Source organism: Thamnophis sirtalis, unplaced genomic scaffold (genome assembly GCF_051295495.1).
Source record: "Thamnophis sirtalis isolate CommonGarterSnake01/CBP01778 unplaced genomic scaffold, rThaSir2_p1.2 scaffold_2, whole genome shotgun sequence".
NCBI lineage: Eukaryota > Metazoa > Chordata > Lepidosauria > Squamata > Natricidae > Thamnophis > Thamnophis sirtalis.
In genome coordinates this window covers 80,515,761-80,535,613 of record NW_028261382.1, presented here as the reverse complement: position 1 = coordinate 80,535,613, position 19,853 = coordinate 80,515,761, and the positions used below count along the sequence as shown (strand labels likewise).

Sequence of the window (19,853 nt, the reverse complement as noted above, 5' to 3'; positions counted from 1 at the left end):
AAGCGAGCGCGCTTTTGCCACCGTTTCGCAAGCTGCGATCGAGAGTTTCTTTGGCAGCGGTTCGCCTCTGGCTTTGGCCATTGACTCGGCTGCTCTCCCCCTCCCTTCGCGTTCTCTCCCCCCTCCCTCCCACTTTTTCGCTCCTGCCCGGCTCCCCCTTGCTCGCTCTCCTTTCCTCCTCCTCCTCCTCGTGGATTAGGCAAGCCGTGTAGCCGACCCTCGGGTCTCCCGGCCAGCAGGTGACCGGCGCTCTCGGGGAAAGGATCGCGTTGGCAATGCGGACTCTTTTCTCCGCTCTCTCCCTCCGGCAGCGGCTGCAGAGAAGATGATTCGCCGCCTCGGAAGAAAAGGCTGAGAGATCCGTGATTTCGGGGCTTGCAAGCATCGTCAGAGGGGCGCAAAGCAGCGCTGCCCCCTTCCCTCCTCCTCCTCCTCCTCCGCCCCGTTATCTCGTTTAAGGCTTGCTTTGCTTTTTTTAAAAAAAAAGGACCGGGGAGGGAACCCAAATCCCTCCAAGAACCTCCAACTCGTCCCGACAGACGAGGCGATTCGGCTTGAGGCTGCTCCGGCTGTGGAGAGGAATCGGTGCGTGGGTTGCCGGTTTTTGGAAGTTTGCTCCCATCGGAAAAGCCTAGTTTTGGGTTTTGGAATAAACTTTTTAAAACATTTTTTTTAAATGTTTGGGATCCAAGATACGTTAGGAAGAGGGCCGATCCTGAAGGACAAGGTGCTGGGGTCGGAGATGGATCCGGTCCGCTCCTGGGTCAGGAACGTTGGCGTGGTGGATGCCAATGTCGCCGCTCAAAGGTAAAGTAGATCAAATCGTGAGTTTGCAGCTGACTCCCCTTCCTGCTTGGGCTTGTTGGGGAGGGGGGTTGCCGTTGCCCTCTTTGCTCCTCGAGCCCTTTCGGTGGTCGATCCCAGGCCGATCTCTTCCTCGGTTTATTTGTTTCCTTGCACACATTCAGTGCGGCTGGGAAGATCTCCGCACCCTTAGAAAAGAAGGATCTGGCGCTTCTTCCGCAGCGAAACCCCAGTTGCTAGGAATGGGGGTTATGTTGGCCTAGTCAACTTGGAAGGAAGTCTTCTTGGCGTGGTTGGGGTTTACTTGTCAGTAGGCAGTGAAGGGTTCTGCGCCCAGAGGAAATCAAGAGGCCCGTTTTTCAGAAAGTTTAGGATGCTGAACTCTCCAGCAGGTCCAAGAACTCAGGAGGCCTCGTCTCTTCAGCTCTCTAGGAGCTGATGCCTGGCGTCAGATTTACTTTGGGGGAAACGGTCCTAGAGTAATGCTGCCCAGCTCCTTCTCTTAAGAAAGTCGTGCCATCCCGTCAGCGATCCTCGTTTTCTAGTGCCAATGGCTCCAGGTGAGGATGGCGGTAGCCTCCACGGCTGATCTTCATTAGAACTTGCTCCACCAGAAGTTATCAACTTGCAAACTGAATTGGTATTTTCACATCAGCTTTTAAAATCCTTGACACTGAACATCTAGAACACATTTGGCACGCAAGGAACCGAGATCCGATTTAACCCTCTTTATTTCAGGATCTAAAACTTGAGGGGTAGAGGTTGCACGCCATCCTCACCGTCTGATCAGCTCGCGCTAATTCTAACCCGATCCAAAGTTGGACAGATAACTCTTGAAGCCGAGAAAGGACGTTTTGATGGACTTTGCGCTGAACCGCAAATGACATTTAGGCCCGATTCACACGACCCGCTCAACCAGTCTGTGATTGATTTGGTTAGCGGGTTGAGTGAACTCAACACTTGAGGCGTGACAAGGGTAATGGGTGGATAGAATGCTTGACGAACACCAGCCAATGGTGGTTTATTCAATAATACTGTGTTAGCTAAACCGTGGCTTACAGCAAAGTGAGAAGGGCGGTTGTACTTGGATCTGGAGTTCAAATCAAACTCGGGAAAAGATCGTGCTAAACAAGTAAACTCAACGGGGCTCTTTCGAACAAGGGCTAAACTAGGGAAATGGAGCTTGATATCAGAGTCGTGCAAGATCGAGGTTATCTCTACACTTCTTGATTTAGAAGGCTACACTAGTTTTAGGGTGTTATGTGCCTGGAAGCTGAGTAACTTGGCCTGGGTGAGTGACTAAAGGGAAGGAAAGCGGATGTGGGCTGATCCATAGGCTGAATTCTCACAGTGCAGCAAAGACACAGCTTAATCCACCCTGCTTCCTAAAAATCAACCAACATTGCCTGGATTCTCAGATCGCGCGACTTTCAAACTGGCGGGCTTCACGGAACATCACGAGTCAAAAGCAAACAAAAGCACACTTGAGAGTTTCCCGTGTTGTGTGAATTGGGCCTCTGAGATGGAGTTGGCACCTGAAAGCATGCACGCCCGGAAACGCTCGCTCTGCGCCGCTTTAGTCGCCCAGGCCTGCTCTCCATCCAGGCTGGCTTCTCAGCCTTAAGATGGGAAAGCGACGAGTTGAGAAACTTCCTGGACTCGGGGAATCGCCATTCGCAGCCAGCCTCCGGCTTCTTCCGGTGAGGCAAAAATCCTTCCGTGCGATCCTTCCCCACGGAGTAAAAGTAGGCGCCTTTTGCTGTGCGAGGGGAGCTTCAGTTCTCAACGACGTCGGGAAGAGAATCAAAGCGGGATCTAAGGGAGAAAGTTCGAAGGAAGCCTCAAAGTTTGCAGCCATCCGGACGTGGTGAGGAGGGACTGGCAACGGGCTCATGCCCCCCAAAGCTTCATCGCTCTCGAAACCCAGAGCTCTCTCGCTCCGAACCACCCGAAACCGCCCTGGGCACCAAAAGCCAGAAAGAACCAAAACCACAACCACCGACAAAAACCGGCCTCTCTGCTTGCTCCTGCGCCCCCCAGCGCGCTTAAAACTTGGACCGCCGCCGTGAAATTAAAGTCCTACCCCGGAGTAAAAAAACACAAAAAAACCCCTTTGGACTCGGCGGAGAGGGGGCTTTCAGCAGGATGACAACAGGGACCGGGAAACTTTCCCCCCTGCCCCCGCGAGCCTTGCAAATCTACCCTGGCCTCCTCGGGGGTCAACTGGAACGCCGCAAGCCGAGAGAGCCTTTTTGCGTCAGATGCAGCGGGAATTGCACGCTGAGAAAAGGGCCAGTAAACTCCCCCTCGTCTCCCCCAGGCGCAGAGACGCAAAAAAGTTTGGCTTGGATGCCAAGGTCAGGATTACCTCGGGTTCGATTTAGTCCCTTCTTCAAGGGAGTAGATACAAACCCTTTCCTTCCTCTCTTGAGGTGTAAAGTTCTCCCTTCGGAGAAGAGAAAAGGCAGGCTCGACTTTCGCCGGGGTGGGTGGGTGCAGAGGTCTATGAGGAGCTTCAAAGGTTCGGGCAGGTCTTCCTGCCTTCTCACCTGGGGCCAAATAACTATACAACAGCAGCAGCTCCCAAGCCTCCGGAGGAAAATAATAGATGATAGATCTCTCGTGGAATCTCTCGGTGAGTTGAGTGTTGGCGCATTAACAGCATTCATCAAAAGCCGGGTTTTTGTACTCCTCTGGCTCAACGCCTGTCCGAAGCTGGCTTGTATGCTTGTTTGTTTATTTCTCCTCCAGAAATCAAATTTGTCTCGATTCTCTCTGCAGCTGCCAAGGAAGGCGATATTAGATGAGCCCTTCAAGGGAATTTGACAGCCCCCACTTTCCTTACAAATGTTCCTCATTTAAAAAGGGATGCAAAGACTGTTGAAGGGCAATTTTACACCGAATGTTTCCCAAATTAGTCCTCGGCCCTAAACACATTAGCTTGGAAAGTTGATATTCTGATCCTTTGGGGCGGGTAGGGGGCGGTGGCGGGGAACAGTCACTCTTCCGATCCTAAAACCACTTTTGCGGCACCCAAGTTTTGGGAGGTGAAATTCAGAGCAAAATCCAGCAGAAAATAGTTTCCCCCCCTTTCTAAGTTTCGATATGAGTAAAAGTGCATTTCTGGTAAGGCTCCACTTCTGAGCCGTTTGTAAGTTTAAATCGAGGTGCACATATTGAGAAAGAGATCGCATTTAATCGAGGTGCAGATATTGAGAAAGAGATCGCATTTAACAGAGCCAAGTTGATTCCCAAGCGGTGAGATGGATCTATCCATGCCAATTCAAACCTGGTTACTTTACTGAACTCGAACACACAACTTGTGCTTTGATTATTGCATCCTGTATGAATCCTAAAAAAACTCCTCAGCTTGACAAATACACATACAATGATTTTAACTCCTTTCAATGTGGCGGGATTTACTTCTACAGCGTGGCGTTTTCAAGCCTCACCCCAAAAATCTCTTGGCTGAAGCTTGTAAAATTTCCTTCGGGTTATTGTAGTCTACGTTCGTAGGATAGGCGCAAAGAAAGAGAAGACGAGGGCAGGGCAAGGCTGCGATCTTGTACGAAAACAACGTTGTTGGCACCAGCTTCCCAAAATCCTCGGGAGCTTCACTCTCGAGTAAACAGAGCAGAGCAGCACAGTCGGTTGAGCCAAGCGACTGTACTCCAAGTCCCCAAAGAAGCTGGATTTAGAATAAACTCGCTCCAGGGTGATTTCCGGGCCAGCTTGACGCCGGATCGAACGGTTTTCCTACTCCCTTGTGGGTGAAGATGAGCGGATTTTCAAGCGGATCCGGTGGAACTAGAGCAAGTGCGTGGATCGTCTCATTGCCCAGTCCAAATATTTGGAATAACTCCTCTTTGAAACCCCAGAGTTTTTTTTTTCAAGAAACGTGTTTCGGGGTGGGGAGAGGGAGAGTAGAGAGTGAGCTCGCGGCTCCAGGAAGGATTTGTTTTTAAAAAGGATCGATTATGTCTTGTATTTAGGTGAACAATCTATAAACTTTCCGATCCAATGCAGCCCCTACTTTCTCTCCTCCTCCCAATCAATGCGCACTAGCTGTTGGTGGCCATATGGAGAAGAGAGGCCCCCATCCCTATTGATCATCCGTCATTGATCCGAATTAGACTCCTAGAACACCGCAATCTCTTTGTCCGCTTGGCCCTTTTAGCTTGTTGGTGCGCCCGCATCATCAGCGTTAAAGAGCTGGGTCAGGCTGGAAATGCTACCTTGGCGTTGTGTTTCCCCGACTCTCTTGCCCGTGGCTCACTCAAGTACCCTTAATTAAAACGAATTCAGTTTTCCTGCTTGGGCACAATCCTAAACTAACTACTTCGGTGGGTTTCCTACGATAGCTCTGCTAAAACACGTCCCGCTTCTTTGCGGTTCCAGTAGGTTGTGTGAATGCAGGCAGTGTGAGGGTTAACTTAAACGTCCGAAAGCGGCTTCAACTGATATCCAGGGGGCATATTTCCCGTGTAAGCCCAGCAGCGCAAAATGTTGTGGTTTTCTACGAAAATAACACAAGGCCATCTGAGTTTTCGGGACATCCTCTGATGTCCTAGAAAAGGGAAGAGAGAGAACCTTCCCCGATTTCCACTTTTCTAGTCTTGCTATTTTAGCAATTACTTGCCTGTTGGATTACGGTTGAGGGACGGATCTAAAAAGAGATTTTTTTAAAAAAAAATGGTGGTGCAGGAGGGGATATGAAGCGTCGTGAAATACTTGAAGGGATAATACAACTTGTCTCTTCAAGCTGCTTTTTTCACCTTGATTATTGTTTTATAATCGATGGCCGCGTCATCGGAGAAGGAAGCTATTCCGTTTGGTGCATGGGGTCAGAAAAACGGTTACCCTGGTCTACTCAGAAGTCAGCCCCGTTGGTTCTGCCTACGGCTCGGGTGCCGGTGTACAGAACTGAAAATTCGCAATTTCATAACTGCGGGAGGGGGAAAAACCCCAGTGATAAAATTATGTTTGAGAAAACGGGAAATTCAGCAGGTGAATCCCTCGTTCTACCCTCTCCTCCCTGTCGTGCGTCTTTTCTGAATCTTTTCGCTTGCTCTCTTATAAGCGAGTCGAGACTTCCTCCCCCGCCCTCCGCCACCCCACGACCGGATGAAGCGGGTGATGGAGATGGGAAGGACGGCAGGGGGAAAGTTGGTTAATAACGTTAATATTCGCTGGATAAATTGAACCGCAAATTAGCCGTCTGAATGTCGATTTAATCTTATGCATGGGATAGTATATGGTTGGCTGTTTCAGCCTCCAAACCTGGGTCAAAGGCTGAGACCATGGTTTATTTAAACCCGGGGCAACTTAGAAAGTTAGCCGCCTTCCAAAATCCACAGTGCAGACGAAGTTTCAGTTTGCAGAAACGGGCTGAAAAAGGGGTTAAGCAGGGCGATGCCTTGAAGAGGAAGAGGCGCAGAATCTGACCTTCTCTCTCTGTCGGCGGCCGGGTTAACACGGCGGGGGCTAAATCCTAAAATGGTTCGAGGGATTGTTTTGGGGGCGGCGGAGTGTATAGGATTGTTACTTGGGTTTCTGAAACATGGTTTAGGATTCAGCTCAATCCGACAATCTAGCTATTTGAGATTACTTGGATAAAGCGCGTGTTTAAGGCTTGGTATATTGTGTGAACGGAGTGTAACAAAACGGATTCTCCTCTCCGTAAACTTTTTCCCCCCACCCAAGGCCCCAAACATAAAACGACTCGCTTTTTAAAGAACGCGGAAAACCCAATTGGATTAGGATCCGGCTTTGCGTGCTGTGTGAACTCAGTCATGGTTTACCCAGTGAGGCGACTGCACGGTCAAAACGTAAGGCGGCTGCAGCCCCAAACCTTATTGAAAAAGATGTCCAGGGGCTGTGCTCTCGCCAAGCCAAGGTATGATTTCTCAGAGCGCCTTGGCTGGTTTCAAACGTTTCCCTAAACCAGGAAAGGTAGTTTCTTCGGCCGCAGCTGGCTAAATTCCCGCACGGGCTAATCCCAAACAGGCTAACCCAAAAGCGGGTGCGTGGGAAATTTCCTGCCTCGGGGTCTTTAGCGCAGGTAAGTGTCCTTGAACCGCCGAAATATTTTGCGTAGCCGAGGAGGCAGCTGCCCTTGTTCGCGCGTGGCTTTGGACGGTACCGCGACCGAAGGCGAGGGAACGGGCGGGCTTCGGGCCGCGCTGGTTCTTTCTCTCGTTCTGCTTTTAATCCCGGCTGCCCCTCTCCTTCCTCCCCAGCGGCGTGGCTTTGTCTCGAGCCCACTTCGAAAAACAGCCTCCTTCCAACTTGAGGAAATCCAACTTTTTCCACTTCGTCTTGGCTCTCTACGACCGGCAGGGTCAGCCCGTGGAAATCGAGCGGACGGCGTTCGTGGACTTCGTGGAAAATGACAAAGTAAGGGTCTCTTTTTCCCCGGCTTCCTGTCCTTTTTGCTTGCCCCAATCCAACCCGCCTTACTCTGCCTTTCTTGCCGCAATGAATGTGACACGATCCGTAGCCAGCAAAAAAAGATCTTTCCCCAAATTACAGTGGCATCCAGGCAGCTGCTTTCTTTTTTCTTTTTTAATTGATCCTAGGGAAGCTGGGCTCCCGAATCATAATTCTCACTTTCCTTTTTCCCGGATTTTCTTCGCGAACTAATGATTCGGCCCGGTTGGGTCAATTTCACTCTCGAGTTTAAAAGCTACCCCTGCCTCAAATCCCCAGCTAGGACGGGATTCCGAGCGAATCTGGACCTACCCGAATCCGAATGGATGGGAGAGCAGCTGAGTTTGATTTCCAACTGAAAGAACTCTCCCGCCCTATTGAGCTACAGGTTGAGAGCACACCTGGAGCGCTAGTCAATTTCACCCACTGTTCAAGGCGGGCCTTGTTAATTTCACGCATAAACCCAGGTTGTCCCTCTCTACATCTAGTCCTTTCGAAGCAGGGACAGGTCTTTTCCGAAAGAAGAGGGTGGAATTTAGGACTGTAGTCTCGACTTAGCTTCTCTTCGTAGTGGGGGGAGGGAAAGGGCGATGCAACTGGTCAGAATTTGGACGCTCGTGGCTTCCCCCTCTATGATCTTTGCGGTTCAGGTAGCTGTTAGTTTTTAAACGGACATTTTCCGGTATTGCAGAATGAAGTTCAACTGCCCTATTTTCAGGGGTCCCCCCCCCCCTTTGCCTCACACTCTTGGGTATCTTTCTTTAAACAGACACTGCTTTGCTCTGTGCCCAGTTGTGAAAAGTTTCAGGAGAAAAAAGAACTAGCCCAACAGGCTGTCCCTTACCTTCCTGGTTATTTTAGCAGGACCCAAACCACAAAGTATCTCCCCTTGCATGGTATTCGCATGAAGCTGGCATATGCAGCCCTTAGGAAAAGGCTATCGACAATAAAAATGTAAGGCTAGTTGGAAAATCTGCCTCCTGTTCAGGAATTCTCACTCCTGTGAATCTTAAATCGGGACAATGTTATGTAGGGTTGTTTGGGAGCAGGAGCCCAATAGAGCTAACTTTTTAGCAAACTCAATTTGCATGTGTTAACTAGCCTTAAAAAGGAATTTCCTTAAACCCAGGTTGGTTGCCATGTTACTAAGCTTCTATTGAGCGGAGTGACTGTGACTTGTAACTCACATTAAACCTCCAACTTGTCCCTGTGTGATATGTCTAGTTGATAATTCAGTGTGCTGCGGGAGCTGAGAAAATTGGATTAATTGAATAAACCACAATTCAGTTTTGCATTAAGTAAGCACTAACAAACACAGTTATTGCAACTTCTGAACAAGCAACAGGAAAGATGGTGATGCTGATGTTAATTCTGTGGCTGCAAAGACTCATGAACTGAGCTTATTTCTGGAAATGCTCTAGGCTGGATTCACACATCCCAGTAACTATAAAGTAGCTTGTTCAGATCTGGTTCATTGTTGTGCCAAGCTAGCCGCTGTGATGTATAAGACATGGTTTCTAGTAGTGGCAACTCATCTTATTCACCAAATCATTAGATTAACACCATTAAGGGCTAAGTGTGATGTGTGACCCCAGATTCTTCCTGAACCATTTTTCCTTTCTTTTACTTCTCAGGAGCAAGGCAATGAAAAAACAAATAATGGGACTCACTACAAACTGCAGCTTCTGTACAGCAATGGTAAGTCCTTCCGCAGCTCACTCTCAACCAAGGGCCATGGAGGAGTAAGCTAATTATCAGGGTTAGCACCCAATGTGGTGCCCTCCAGGTGTGAAAAAGGTAAAGCCACCTGTCTACTCTTGGTGATGTCATAGACACACACATATCTCTTCATGGTCAGGTTATACAGTTTTCTTGGAAGCAAAATGGAAATTCTTTCCTGTTGCCATCTTTGGAAATTTCCTTTAAAAAAAAACTTTTCAGTTTACATCTTGGATTTTTCTGCTTGTCTTAAACCCAAACATTTAACCAGTTCCGACTTTGCTTTTCTTTTAGGACCAGAGAAGGATGCTTATATACTAAAAATCATTGGTATATTTAGTTGAAAGTTCCATCACCTGTAACCAGTATGGGTATTACCCTGACTGGGCATGATGGGAGGGGTGTCTTCCAATACACCTTGGAAAGCATTAGATTGGGGAAGGGTTAGACAAAGCAGCACTGTTTTTTTAAAAAAATGGTGGAGTTGGTCTCTATCAGGTGGTGACAAATGTGAATATATGTGTTAACATACAACTTTGTATGAATGTCAATAATTGTGCAATGCATATGTAGTTTTGATATCTCCCCAGGGGTTTATGCTATAGTTTTGAACCACTTTTGGAATGTGGGTTTAGGAAAGCTACAAAGGAAGGTGGCCCTGGGTGGAGGGACACTTACCCAGGTATTGGAGTTGGGTGTCTGGCATGGTGCCTACCTCAAATGACTTGCAAAAGCCAACAAATGAATAAAATCACCCAAAGATCCCCTGTTGCATCTCAAGTCAATTTTAGTTTTGATGCTACTGGCATCAGCAACACATTTTACTGTACAAATCCAGACTGGAGTTTCCTTTTTATAATGCGGGATTTTTTTTTGAGTGAGAGAGAGAGCATAACATTTACTATCCAGTAAAGAACAAGAAGGGATGCGGTGGCTCAGTGACTAAGATGCTGTACTTGTCGATCAGAAGGTCAACAGTTCGAATCCCTAGTCCCGTGCAACCTCTTGTTCCTTGTCCCAGCTTCTGCCAACCTAGCAGTTCAAAAGAATGTAAAAAACGCAAGTAGAAAAATAGGAACCACCTTTGGTGGGAAGATAACAGTGTTCCGTGCGCCTTCAGCATTTAGTCATGCTGGCCAAGTGACACCGGATACGTCTTTGGACAACGCTGGCTCTTCAGCTTTGAAACAGAGATGAGCAATACCCCCTACAGTCAGGAACAACTAGCACATATGTGCGAGGGGGACCTTTACCTTGAAAGAACAAGAAAATCATGCTTTCATTTTTTTTCTAATAAATATATTCCACGGGTACCACTTTTAGAAATTTGTAGACTGTGAGGCTGACCTTCAGTCAACCTTCATAGCATTTTATTGGAAACTCTTGTCCTTCCTTACCACACCTGTTCTATTCAGAGGGAGGAAAGCAACTGCTTTTCATAAAGGTTCCACTTCTGTTTCATCCTGAACCCTGGTCACAAATTTGGATGACTTTATATTTTTATTTTCTGGACGCCCCCTGTATTGCAACCATCAGAACCTTCGATTCCTTTCTGAAATGGATTGATGTGTGGTGGGACATGATTAGCTTTCCTTTTAATAAGTAATCAACAGATCAAGTGAATATGTACTGTACACATCTCTCTTTGTATTTGAATTTGTATTTTGTATTTTGTATTTGTATTTATTATGCATTTATAGGCCGCCCTTTTCCCTGAGGGGACTCAGGGCGGCTTACAATAAAAGTGGAAAGGGAGTGTAGGACAAATACAAAAAGAAATGTGAGCGAGAATAAATTAAACAATAAAACACAACATTCACTCGACATTCGGGAGGGGCGAAAGTAAAAACTTATCCCCAGGCCTGACGGGCTAGCCAGATCTTGAGGGCTGTGCGGAAGGCCTGGACGGTGGTGAGGGTGCGGATCTCCACGGGGAGATTGTTCCATAGCGTCGGAGCCGCAACAGAGAAGGCTCTCCTCCGAGTAGTCGCCAGTCGGCACTGACTGGCGGATGGAATACGGAGGAGGCCAGCTTTGTAAGTGGGTAACAAGGTATCTACCTTGTTTAAGTGTGATTTATTATTGGAACATTTCAGTTCCAATAACACACTGAACTAAACTATGGCTTACAGAACACAACAATTGGATTTATAGGATACACTAAGTGACAAAGAAACAAATCACAGTTTGGGTTAGTACAGTCTGTGAATGTAAGCAGAGAAAGAATGGGTAGTGAATCTATTAGTCATGGTTCAGTTTGATAATTTCAGATGTGGGACTAGATGATTTTGTACCAGGAATGGCAAAAGATTAGATCCAGATGTAATATTTGGACTGGAGCCAATGAAATCAATGAGGCTTAAGTTGGTGGTGAATAACCTAAGCTCCATTGACTGTAATGGGTCTATTTGAAGCAGCACCTGGCCAACTTTGGTTGATCTCAGAAATTAAGTGGACTGTCTCTGGTTAATGCTGAGATGAGGGACCTCTTGGGAATTCTGAAACTGTTTTCTAGGCCGGGAATCAGCAAATAAACAACTTTTGGAAAAAGCAGTGACCATGTTGGTAATTGCTGAGAATGCTTCATGAAGGCAGCCCAACTTGATTTAAGGGCAATTTTATTTTTAACTATCCCAAATATGACTTAGCTTGGATCCAGTGACATATTATTAATTTATTAAAACATGGTAAGGCAGTCTGCCTACGTTTTGAAGGCCTTCTGATTTATTTTGCTGAATGACACATTTGCCCCAAAGAGTCCTGCTTACAGGTCACCATGGAAAAATGGGAGAGGGAAGGAAGAAGGGAAAACTGGAGTGGAGAGAAATGCGGGCTGATGAAAGAATGTTAGAAAAGAATGAGTTATTGATATATAGTAACTATTCTCTATCCGGAGATTTTATCTCCTAGAAGTTATAATTATCATTGACTGAATATGGATGGTCCTTAGATGTGATGAAATGAAGGTGTCTGTATATGAATGCTATGTGTCTATGCTTTAGCATCATGCACTTTGGCGTCTCCTTCCTAAACAGCTTACTTGTGAGAGAAGGCAGCCTATAGTGGGGAACAAATCCTTTGAAAGAGTCCCATGTTTACCCTTCACTCATCCTTTTTTTCTTTCTGTTCCCTGTAGGTGTCAGGACTGAACAAGATCTATTTGTCAGACTCATTGATTCAGTCACAAAACAGGTGAGATTTCTGCCCCCATCCTTTAACCTCAGCCTATCTGTGTTTCTTATTATTCAGAGAAATAGTCACCATACCTTATCAGGGATAGTTTGTATCATCTATGAAGGCTGCTTCAAGGAAGGGTTGGAGACTTCACTTGCAATATGCAAACCGATGCTTTAGGTCTGGTGGCGTTTTTAAAAAAAATCACAGTGGAATTGCATCTCCCAGGATCCCAGTCTGCAAATGGAGAGGACACGGTCAGAGAAGGTTATTCTCGAAGATTTGCAATTCCTTGTCCTGTTTTTATTTTCAGATTGACAAATCATAGCAGAGAAAAGATTGATCCATGCATTGTGTTGAACCATAATGCAGCTGATTTGATTTAGATTTATCTTAGTTGATGAACCTAGTGTTTCTACTTTATAAACTAGGGAATACAGTGTAGCAAAACCCAACAGATTGGAAGTTAGGTAACATGGCTAACTCATGCTTAGCACAATGTGTGAACCCACACGCTCTTTCCAAGAACAAATTCATGCAACCCAGGTTTGTATCCACTTTCTGCAAGCCACATAACTGTTAAAACGTCACCCAGTTCATCATGTGCTACCCTTACTAAATTCTATTTAACAAAAAAGAAGGTTATTTAAATACATTTCCCCCCCAACTCAGTTAAGAACCTCCTGACCTACAATACATCTAACCTGCTAATTTTGGAAGTGTGTGATTCAGTGTTGTGCAAACCCATTTTGCATGATTGGCCACTCAGAGTCACTCAACAGTGAACGGGGCAGCATAAAAATTAAACAAGCAAATACTGTAAATATTAGGATCTGTTTCAGCCTCGTCCCGTTTTTATTTTCAGACTGACAAATCATAGCAGAGAAAAGATTATCCTATTTGTTTTAAACTGACTTCCTCATATTCTCCATTTCTTTACAGCCTATCGCCTATGAAGGACAAAACAAGAACCCAGAAATGTGCAGAGTTCTACTCACCCATGAAGTTATGTGCAGGTAAGACAATGTTGTCTATGGAGAGTCTCAGTCATCCAGGTGATGGTTGCCCCAATGGCACTTTTTCAAGAGGCACTACTGGACTTCCTTGTTTTTCTTTGAAGCTGTTTCGCTTCCAGTTGCCTCTTGAAAAATAGTAATAGCAATAGCAATAGCAGTTAGACTTATATACCGCTTCATAAGGTTTTTAGCCCTCTCTAAGCGGTTTACAGAGTCAGCCTCTTGCCCCCAACAATCCGGGTCCTCATTTTACCCACCTCGGAAGGATGGAAGGCTGAGTTAACCTTGAGCCAGTGAGATTTGAACAGCCGAATTTCAGAACTGCAGTCAGCTGAAGTAGCCTGCAGTGCTGCACTCTAACCACTGCGCCACCTCGGCTCTCCACTGCGCCACCTCGGCTCTTTGGAAAACAAGAGAATGTTTTTCCTTTATGTTCATGGGAGTGGCATGTGACACAATCACACTCTAGTAACTAAACAGGCCTCCATGCTGCTGTTGCTGAGATTTTTGAGGAGGTAAAGAAATGGGACAGATTTGGATGAAAGGGTGATGAACAATGTTCACCAGTGTGAAGGCTAATTATCCAGTCAAGGAGCTGAGAAGGTCACCTCATTAAGCAAAATCTGGAAGCATTCTTAATTAATGCTCTCAATAAAAAATTTTAAAACATAATATTTGGGAAGACAGCAGTGCAGCCGCCTTCTCTCTGTTCAGCCTGGCATTCACTGACTTTTAATGCCCGTTGTTCAATTGTGACTTTGCTTTATTTGCAGACCCAATCCATTATCGCTTGTTAAAGAAAAGTATAATGAAACTTGGCTTAGTGTTATGTGTCAACCTAGCCTCTAAATTTCTTGGACAGGAAAGAAAGGGCGCACCCACATCGACATTCCAGCTGTGGTTTTTTTTTAAAAAATCAAGGAATATTTCCAACAAAGTAGGAAAAGAAAATAAAGGGATGCAACTTCTAGAGGGCTCCGGACTGGCCTACGATGGTAGCAATCCAGCCAGTTTCTCTCTTTTTAAAGATTTCCTGAGAACAGGGGGAAAATTCCAGAGAAGGGCTGGAACACTAGATAATATTAAGCCAGATGATCTTAAGACCTGGGAATGTTCACCCAACTCTTGGCTACAGGTTCTGCTCTGTTAAGGGACTGGGATCTTTTTAAAGAGAAGGTTTACCCCATATTTTCCTGAACTTTAGTTTAGCAATTTAACTTTCACAGCTCCGGCTTCTGAATCAGTTTATATATTTCTGCATACAAGCTTAAAGTCACATGAAGACCGCAGTCCTATCCTCTCATCTTTGTCTTAGCATCAACAATTACAGAGCGTTGTCCTTTGTTACTGTTGCCCCAATTTAACAAGAAATGAGCATGCTTTCAATTAATGCAACAATGGTGCAGTTATATCCTATGCATGTCAGCTCAGAAGGAAATTCTGAAAGGTTCAATGCAGTCAAATTCTGAAAGGTTCAATGCAGTCATATATATATATACACCCTGAAACAAATAAGAAGTAAATACTGGGTAGATTTAGCTATAACTACATTTTACTTTTTTTTCTCTTCTTGTTAGCATGGCACCTGAGCTATCATATAGAGGTAGTCCTCATCTTACAAAAGTCCCTTTAATGACCATTCAAAGTTACAAGTGCTGAAAAATGTGGCTTATGGCCAGTTTTCAGTTACAACCTTTGCAGCATCCCCATGATAACATGATTGAAATTCAGGTGCCTGGCAACTGACTTATATTTATGACCGTTTGTTGTATCCCAAAGTCATGTGATCAACTTTTGTGACTTTCTGACAAGCAAAGTCAAAAGGGAAGCCAGATTCATTTAACAACGGGGTTACTAACTTATCAAACTGCACTTAACAACTGTGGGAAGAGAGGTTGTAAAATGGGGCAAAACTCACTTAACAAATGTCTCACCAACATGAATTTTGGGCTCAAAAGTGGTCATAAGATGAGGACTACCTGTACAATGAACCTGTTAGATAACACAGATCTATAAAGTTCTCTGCAGAAATCCCCCCTTCTCCTCCTCTTCATGTAAACTGTTTCCCACTCCTCCCCCAGAGGAGGTAACAATAGCAATAACACTTAGACTTATATTCCACTTTATAGTGCTTCACAGCCCTCTCTAAGAGGTTTACAGAATCAGCCTATTGCCCCCCAACAATCTGGGTCCTCCTTTTACCCACCTCGGAAGGATGGAAGGCTGAGTCAACCTTGAGCCTGGTGAGATTTGCATTGCCAAATTGCAGACAGCCAGCAGGCAGTAGAAGTAGCCTGCAGTACTGCACTCTAACCACTGAGCCACTTCTGATGTTAGTGAATTACTATTGAGTATGATGTTTTTACTTCTATTTTAGTGACAAGGAGGTTAAGTCAGATGCAGGAATGTTCTGCTTGTTCTTAGGCACAAACTCATCCAGTAATCCCCAACCTCCTTGACTGCTCTCACTTCCTGTAACGCTATTGGGCATTGCTGGATCAGGAAGTCAGGAGAGTTAAGGAGGTTGGAAAGTGATGGAAAGTAGTCACAGGAAATATCATCAGGATCATATGACAATATCTTATGCCTCCCTTTGGGGGCTGATAGCATCATTTCTTGTACAGAGCATGCAGCTCTAAGGTGGTTTATTCTGGAATATATACACTATGTTATTTAAAGGGATTCTTCCATCCCTTTAGAAGGACTTCCTTAATATAAATAGACATATTTTCCTTGGTAAAGGTGCAAATGCAATGAATTAAGTGATAGCATTAAGAAAACTAATCTCACTGGTTGGATTTGCAGAACGTGGCAACTGTGTTCTGAATTCAGAATATATTGAATGCAGAACTTTGGATACATTGTGTTGAACCATAATGCAGCTGATTTGATTTTGATTATCTTACTTGATGAACTTAAGAGTTTCCATTTTATAAACTAGAGAATATTGTGTAGCAAAACCCAACAGATTGGAAGTTAGATAACATGGCTAACTCATGCTTAGCACAATGTGTGAACCCACACACTCTTTCCAAGAATAAATTCATGCAACCCAGGCTTGTATCTATTTTCTGAAAGCCACAAAATGGTTAAAACTTCACCCAGATCATCATGTGCTACTCTTACTAAATTATATTTAACAAAAAAGAAGGTTATTTAAATACATTTCCCGCCAACTCAGTTAAGAACTCCCTGACCTACATCTAACCTGCTAATTTTGGAAGTGTGTGATTCAGTGTTGTGCAAACCACTCAGAGTCACTCAACAGTGAGCTGGGCAGCATAAAAATTAAACAAAGAAATAAATATTAGGATCTATTTCAGTCTGGCTTTAAGCGTAAGATAGTTTTGCGTCCCTCCAGAGGATAGGGAGAATATATTTCAGTTGGTTCTGCTAGAATCTCAATATCTTTTGGGTTGTCTAGTTGGAATGGAACTTGGAGAATGAAAAGAGGCTGTTTCTTATGGCTGTTTCTGTTTTTTTTTTTGGTGGTGGTGATGGTGGTATTAGTTCATGAGATGCTATCAAGGGAATCTCTCATATGCTGTTATATGGCTCGAATACCGGGGGGAAAGTTCCACCTTGTCGTCCTGCTTTTTAATACTTATGCAAAAGCACCAAGAGAGATTGTTGGGAACTGGGGATTTGATGCCCTCAAAATGCTGATTCTACCCAGCTCACTCCATCAGACATTTCCAAGTCAATGTCTGATGTTAGAAATGGACTAGCTGAGGACAAGCAAATGGAAATTTAATCCAGACAAAACAGTGGTGCCTTTTGTCAATCAAAAGGTTGCTGAGAGAATAGGGAATTCAAGCTGAAGTGGATGGCATGATGTTTCCTTTGAAGACTGAAGTTTTCAGTTGGCTATTCTGGGGATTTTGCTCTGAATCTGAAGGTTCAGGTTTGATGATGGGCGGGAATGTATTTGCAGTTAAAGCTAGTGTATCCTTTCCTGGATTTGTGAATGAAATCACAGTAACATGATTTTTCTTATTGATTGATTGATTGATTTTGTGTGTGTGTTTGTATGTAGCACAATTAGAATTTTAAAGCTATGTAATGGTTGCTCTTGTTTTATCTGTATTTTGTTGTCAGTGTCCCAGGGCACTATTGTTATTGAAAAGGAGAGCTACAAGTTTAACAATTGACTATTAAGATGAAGATTTCTAGTCCAGTGTTTTTCAACCTTTTTTGTGCAAAGGCACACTTTTTTTCATGAAAAAAATCACAAGGCACACCACCATTAGAAAATGTTAAAAATTTTTAACTCTGTGCCTATATTGACTATATATAAAGTAATTCTCCCACGGCACACCTTACACTATGTCACGGCACACTAGTGTGCCACGGCACAGTGGTTGAAAAACACTGTTCTAGTTGGCTAGAAGCAGAGAGAACAAGTTCTCGCCCTTAGCTGTCCACTATCCAAACTTCAACCAAAATGAATGACAATTTGGGGGAAATTATTTCTTACCTCATTAGCTTATCTATATTTTCAGTGCTCACAATCTACTCCTATGTAAGTTCAATAGAATTAATTCTCAAGCATGCTTAAATCTGTTTTAAATTAGTGTAATGATAACAGAAGAAGAAACACACAAAATGGATGCCAGTGAAAAGGTTAGTTGTCCTTTGAAATGAATTTAACTTCTTGAGGGAGATATTTAAGTAGGTTTCTACATACCAATAAAGGAGAATATTTGTAGCTCAGGGTTGAAATGAAAGGTTCTTGGTGCTCTCTGAGCTTGGTTGTTTTCTTGCAGACATTTCATTACCAAACTAGGTAACATTATCAATGCTTGTGATGGTGTTACCTAGTTTGGGTAATGAAATGTCTTCAAGAAAACAATCAAGCTCAGTGAGCACCAAGGACCCTAGGTTTCTATATCCTCTTTTCAGAATATTGTTTTCCAACTTCCTCCCAGTATAACTTACTTAACTTTGAGATTTCTCCCATCCAGGCAGTAATCAGGTCCAACCTTTCTTAGATCTCCAAATCATATTTAATTGCTGCTATATAACTAGGTGTCAAATCCCACTGGAGAGTTAAACCCTTCTTTAAATCATTTTCACTGAGCTTAATTTACTGTTTTGTTTTTTAAGAAGTAGCAAACAAAAGAAAGTTTGTTAAGACTTTGCTAGACTTAAACAAATCTATTTTTTTAAAATTCTCCTCCAGATCTGAAAAAAAGGAGGGGAAACAGAAAGAAATTAGCCGAAAAAGGAGGCATAACTATTTTGAATGATTCTATCTGGAAACTAAATGAAATAAAATGCAGCTGTTGGCTGGAAACATTAGTTCCTTTATGCGGTGGTAAATACGATACTTCATGGGTTCAAGATTTAGCTCTATGAAATTAGCAATTAATTTGTGCCCTCTTTAGACACAATATTCATATTTTGCATTTTACTTGTTGACTTCTTGAGAAAGTTGGCCCAGTTTTAGAAACAGAGATGTTTTTCCCAAGGAACAGTGCAACATAAGCATAATTTTATTGGATGATTAGAAAACAAGGAGGGAAGAAAATTCAGAAAGGGTTATTTTTCTTAGAATAATACCAAACTGATGCGGACATGTTCCCTTCAGAGATTTATGATTGTGTGACGTGACAGGCTGCACAAATGCTATTCCCACTATCTGTTTCGGTCTTCTCTTTGTCCAGATAAACCTGTGTTTAAAGCTAGCTAGTATAATACTTTAACTTTATAATTATAAAATATTTTTTGGTAGCTGGAAGGTATCTAGGTTTATAAGTCAGCTAAGAAACATGATACTTTTTTCAGGAGATACAAAAACTTAATAGAATTAATAAGACAACTTTGTTTGAAATCACCTTACTTGGATAGTATTTATAATTATTAATTTGTTCATTTAAAAAAAACCCACATATCTTAGCTTTGGACTTATGTTAAAAAAACCTTCGCAGTGAAATTTATCTTGACATTATTTTTTGGCATCACAATCGGATTTTGCTATGGGCAGATTTCAGCGGTGCATCAATTTTTAAAGCTGATAGTTTAGTCTGCATTAGTATAACAGTATATCAAAATTTAACGTACCACCCTTGCCGCTAAAAGCGGATGCCCATTGTCTTGGAATGACAGACTGTTCTCATCCACCTTTCTTGGAAAATAAACATCTTTTTGATTTGACATATAGTACAGTGAGACTGTTCTGCTTGGATGCAGACAAGTGTATCCAGAATCCGAACATCTTTCTCCGGGTGACAGATGCGAGCCTAGGAAGAATGTTGTCTAAATATTTATGCAGATGCAGTGATGTGTCACTGGTAGAAAAAGGAAAATCTCTGTTTCACAATAATTAGCGTTCTTGTTTAGCATTTCTGTGGTGGAGCCGAGCTGTTTGCGTTATTGATGGCTGCCTCTTAAGTCAGTCCATGCTCTCTGAAGTCCCACTGATTCGGATGAAACTCTCATCTGAACAAAACTAGGTGGCATGGAGACGGCAGAGGTGCATTGGGCAGCAATGCTTTCTTCATGGAGCAGAATATGGGTGCGAACCCTTGGTTGGTCAGATGGATATAAATAAAAATAAGGCATCTCTCCTGGAATAATCCTTTCCCCTTTGATTGCCAAGTATTTGCAAGATGCAAACGGTGCTTCGTTCAGCTGTTGCCAGAAGCCTCTCTGCCCTTGATGCTTGGGGGTGGGGAGGGGGGGTGGGGTGAAAAGGTATTATAATGTGAA

The 19,853-nt window shown here is 43.9% G+C and overlaps 1 protein-coding gene across 8 annotated transcripts in view; it reads left to right on the top strand.

Annotated features, from left to right (window-relative positions):
* Nucleotides 1-455: 455 nt before the first annotated feature.
* Nucleotides 456-19,853, top strand: part of EBF2 (EBF transcription factor 2) — a 270,819-nt gene continuing 251,421 nt past the window's right edge. For 2 of the 8 annotated variants that reach the window (XR_015695560.1, XM_087706197.1), the window contains exons 1-5: nucleotides 533-807; nucleotides 7,044-7,200; nucleotides 8,868-8,931; nucleotides 12,089-12,144; nucleotides 13,069-13,142. Coding sequence is in view for 7 of the 8 variants with exons in the window: in XM_087706197.1 (XP_087562323.1) it covers nucleotides 677-807; nucleotides 7,044-7,200; nucleotides 8,868-8,931; nucleotides 12,089-12,144; nucleotides 13,069-13,142 (482 nt within the window). In the remaining variant the exon portion in view is untranslated. Of the gene's footprint in view, nucleotides 808-7,043; nucleotides 7,201-8,867; nucleotides 8,932-12,088; nucleotides 12,145-13,068; nucleotides 13,143-19,853 lie in introns of all 8 variants that reach the window. The other 6 variants (XM_087706203.1, XM_087706202.1, XM_087706196.1 and 3 more) reach the window with 6 other exon arrangements.